Source organism: Triticum aestivum, chromosome 1D (genome assembly GCF_018294505.1).
Source record: "Triticum aestivum cultivar Chinese Spring chromosome 1D, IWGSC CS RefSeq v2.1, whole genome shotgun sequence".
NCBI lineage: Eukaryota > Viridiplantae > Streptophyta > Magnoliopsida > Poales > Poaceae > Triticum > Triticum aestivum.
Genome location: NC_057796.1, coordinates 442,158,350 through 442,163,220, shown reverse-complemented (window position 1 = coordinate 442,163,220; position 4,871 = coordinate 442,158,350). Strand labels below are relative to the sequence as shown.

The following is a 4,871-nucleotide window of genomic DNA, read 5'->3' as shown; positions in this document are numbered from 1 at the left end:
ATCAGCAATGGTCCGACCAAGATCATCAGCGGGCTCATCATGTGCCTCTTCTTCACCTTCACCTAACCCTTCCCCACCTTCAGCATCATCCTCCATGAAAGTGTCAACGAAATGATCATGATAGTTGTCATCGATATCATCCCCTTCTTCATCTTCTTCCATTCTAACCCCTCTTTCTCCATGCTTGGTCCAACAATTATAGCTTCGCATGAAACCGTGCCGAAGCAGGTGCATGTGAACGTCTCTTGAGGAGGAGTAACCCTTCTGATTCTTACAGACAGCACATGGACAGATAATAAAACCTCGCTGCTTGTTCGCATTTGCCACTACGAGGAAATCTTTCAAACCCGTAGTGAACTCGCCGGAGAGTTGGGGACCGTACATCCATTGCCGATTCATCTGCATTATTATTATATAAAGTATATAATTAACCATCATGCATTTGTTAAACTAACTAGCTAGAAATAATACAAATTAAACAATGAACTACACACATGCATATTTTATCAATGACACATGAAAGGTTCAAGTTGCTAACCGCGATCGCGGAGGAAAAATAAATGAGAAAGCTCAAGTGTGGCTCGGACACTTCATATCATGTTTGTTTCATGCTCTCGGGCATTTCATCGAACACCTTGTGTGCATAGGAGGAACCAAAAGCAAACCCACCACCCCCCTTCTGAATTGTGGCTAAGTGAAGTGAGTTGAGTCCTATATATAGGATGGGCCTTTAGTCCCGGTTGGCCTGGCCAACCGCAACTAAAGGCCTTCGGGCCAGCCTGAGGACCTTTAGTCCCGGTTGGCCAGGCCAACCGGGACTAAAGCCCCTCCCGTCCGCCAGCTGTCGACCGAGCGCGCTGGGCCCAGATAGTTGATCGCGGGTCTCCTCCCGAACCGCGACTAAAGACCCCTTTTGTCGCGGTTCGATTATTTTAGGGACTAATGGGGGCGTATGGAAGCCTCTTTTTCTACTAGTGAAAACCACTGCAACAACTTCCCTTAAAAAAACACTGCAACGACCGAAGAAACGATCAACCTTAAAGCACTGCCTTCATATCCCAGCTAATCAATCGACGCGTCTCCAACAGTTAATTAATCCTAATACATTTATTCAACTCCTACAAGTTCATCCATGGTTCTCGATGGCTGGATGGATCAGTAGCACTTGTTGGGGTCGCTGGGGCGGAACATGAAGTTGCCGACGGAGTAGAGCGCCTGCAGGCCGTCGCCCTGCTTGACGAAGGACTCGAACTTGAGCGGCAGCCCCTTGCCGGCGGCCGGTTGGTCGGCGAGGCTGCACACCGCCGACGACGAGCTCTCCACGTACACCTTGCACTCTTTGCTGGTGAAGGACGCCATCTGCGACGACTGGATGATGAAGTAGCCGCCCTGGCCTGTCACCCCTCCCACCCTCTTCAGCCGCCGTGGGCCGTGCCGGCACTGCAGGTACACCACCGCGCCTGCACATGCACATATACGCACGCAATGTATCGATCGATGTAAGGACGAAGGAGCACATGCATGCATGCGAATATGCGATGCGTACGTATCGTACGTGGTTGAAGAACGCAGAGGTTGGGATCAGAGTTAACCTTGGAGCGGGGAGGCTTCCATGTCGGCGTTGTAGCCACTGTACCTGCAGGTCCTGCACCAGACCATGCCCTGCACGCCGATGCTGAAGTTCACCGGCGACTGAGGCGGGGGCAGGCCCACGGCGGAGGCGCTGGTGCCAAGTAGAGAGAGGAGCACGGCGGAGAGGGAGAACACAAGAATGCACTTGGCTAGCACAGCCATGGTACAAGGCTATACTAGGCAGACAGAACAGAAGCAGCTATTGGCTAGGACAAGACAAACTAGCTAGGAATGATACGTTGCGAAGACAAGAAGCTAGAGGTTGCAAATTTATAGTAGTACATACTTGTGTGACAGTGCGAGCTTAGTACTAGCTGAGCAATTGTATGATACTGTATAATACTTCTTTTTTACATCAAAGTACTCTATTTGCAAGGTGATCACCATATTAATCTTTTAGTACAGAAGTATCAGCAAGCTCCACAGGTGTCTTCCATCCAACCCGCACTCACATTACTTCTAGCTAGTTTTAAATCATGATACTAGTATTCGTGCTTGCTGTTTACGCAATGGATTAATTAGCGGACATCGTCGTTTGACCAAGTTGTTGTTTATTTCATGGGCCAAGTTATGCCGGATGTACTACGAGGTTCGTCGGGGAAACATGCATACATGGTGCAGTCGCATGTGGCTTGGAGCCTTGTTGGAGTGCATCGCAAGCGTGCTACTTTCAAAGCGCTGTCACTTGCTTCCAGGTAACTGAAGCAAGCGTCTAGAGTAATTAATAAGTGATCATCTTAATTCACATACACGTACTGCGTATGTTTCGAAGAGACGGCCGGCAGTTTGCAGTGGTGGAGTACCGCACACCCTAGCACGTACGTTAACCCATCTGAGTATCAGCAAAACGAGGGCCGGCGGGCGCGTTGGGTGGAAGAGAGAAGGCATATTGTATATATATCTGGTGTACATATACGTGCACCAGAAACCTTGCAGCATTATACGTAGCGTTCAAGGCATATTGGATCGTCCATCCCGGTCCATCGGGATTCTCGGAATGTATGCTTTCATCTGATTATGTGTTCAGAGTTTCTTCTTCTGCATCGATCGGTTTTGTGGTTCGGGAGTGGGCTTGGCCCTTGCTGAGTTGCTGTATCGGTTTTTCCCAATTAACTGGGCAACAATTTTCTTCTTAATCAATGAAACAGGCAAATCTTTTTGCCTCGTGTTAAAAAAAAGTATCTACTTCTTCTTCGGAGTAATCAAAGGCAGATAATGGCACAAATGCTATGTGCGTGCCCTTGTGATGAGTCTGGTCAGGCCTTGCATCTAAATCCTAAGAATTTTTTCCAAAAAGGATATCCTAAGATAGAATATCCGGCGAAAACCAAGTTATAATGAAAACTTAAAGTCAACGGAACAGGATTTGAATATCCAGCATCTAACTTGATTTCCACCGAATATTCTCGTAAGTCCCAAGGTGGTAGTTTTCATGGAAACATGATTTGAAGAGGCAACTCGTCAATGGAATCAATTGGTCAAGAAACTGCCAAGATTTTCTAGTGATCATTAGTCAAAGATACCTCTTGTGAATGTTGCTTTCGGGTGTCTTTGGTGACAACAAGTGCTTTCTTTCCCTTTTTTTAAGGTCCAAATTTAAATCAAAATGTCTCTTGAACAAAGTTTACAAATCATGAACCGTGTTCACTGTTGCATTTCTGGCGGCGATATCTTTGAAACTAGATCACGTCTTGATAGGTTTGAACAAACCTTTTTTAGACGCAACTTGTACTTCCAACGACTACATGCTTGTGCTCCCTAGGATGCCATACTTGTACTTCCCACATCTAGTGTACCCCAGCAAGATGCAACATGTACTTCCTGTGCAGTGCACCTTTCATATCAGATCGACAAAAGGGTATAATCAATGTTGTACAAAACTCGGCCCAGAGAGATAAGTGTAGTTACTATGCAACATACATAAATGGAAATTGGAGGAAGACATACATAGAAAAGGAGTTGCGGATTTTCAGAGGATTGCAAAGGCATCATGTGGGATTTGTTCAACTACCACAAAGCAAAGTAGCTCAAAAGCCAATTGAGGGTGCTATGATGACAATCATGAAAACTAACCGAGTGCAGTGGCGTAGAGCTTGTTTCCGTTAAATTCCAATTGTGATTCAGTAGATAACAATATTTTTTAATCTTTGAACAACGGGAGAATAGTAAGAGCTAAATATCTACTATCATAAGTATGCTTGAAGTGATTATAAGAAAGGTGATGATTGGGATTTAAAAACAAATATTGAAGTGTGGAGGATGATAACAACATGTTTGCCCAAATATTTCTAGGAAAATTAAGAGCTAGATCACATAGTTTGGTAACCGCCATGCCATGTGGAACAATGATGTTCACTACACAACTTCTATTCTTGTAGACTTTGTTGGGCCTCCAAGCATAGAGTTTTGTAAGACAGCAACAAATTTCTCTCGAGTGGATGACATAAGGTTTATCAACCCACAGGAGGCGTAGGATGAATGTATTCTCCTCTCAAGTAACCCTGCAATAAGATACAAGAGGTCTCTTGTATCCCCAATACACCCAATGGTGCACTAGTTCGCGTAGAGATCAATTTGATGGTAGATAGGTAATATAGATGATGGTAATATTTTTGTATTTTCTAAAATAACAAGAGCAGCAAGGAAGCAAGATGGACACGCTGAGCTTCTCAATGCTTGGAACAAGGCCTAGGGTCATAGGTTTCACTCATGTCAACTCCCAACATGATAACTTCAGTAAAATACATGATACAACCTAACAAAAAGTTCCTTTTTTTGTTGGATCAATTCTGGAAGAGATAAGTAGGTATGGCTAGGAACAACTTTAAGTTGGCCTATCTAATCTATATGACATGCCCAATGTCACCTCGGGCAGCCCCAACAACTATAATAAAGAATCACCTCATGATCTATATCATTCAGTCTTTGTCTAATGAATCACCCCAATGTAACTATGGGTGTCTCCAGGGGTTATACTAGATACGAATCATGTAATCTAATTAACTCCTTAAGTATCACATGAACAAGATTCGATCCATAAATGTACTCCTCGCAAGAAGTACGATATACAATTCAACTAAACATCGTGCCCAAGATCATAATCATGGTGGCAAATCATAAGATCAATATAGAGAGATGCTTGACATAGAGCTACTACAACAAACCCTCAACCCCAAAGGGTCTACTCACACATCACTATGAGAGGATGACAAATAAAATTATTGGTGATGGAGATGATG

The 4,871-nt window shown here is 44.4% G+C and overlaps 1 protein-coding gene across 1 annotated transcript; it reads right to left on the bottom strand.

Moving 5' to 3' along the window:
* Positions 1-1,033: 1,033 nt before the first annotated feature.
* Positions 1,034-1,867, bottom strand: LOC123173917 (non-classical arabinogalactan protein 31). Its single transcript, XM_044589971.1, has 2 exons — positions 1,593-1,867; positions 1,034-1,460 (listed from the first exon to the last, which is right to left on the bottom strand). Exons 1-2 carry the CDS (start codon positions 1,792-1,794, stop codon positions 1,156-1,158), a joined length of 507 nt encoding a protein of 168 aa, XP_044445906.1. The 5' UTR covers positions 1,795-1,867; the 3' UTR covers positions 1,034-1,155.
* Positions 1,868-4,871: the final 3,004 nt, after the last annotated feature.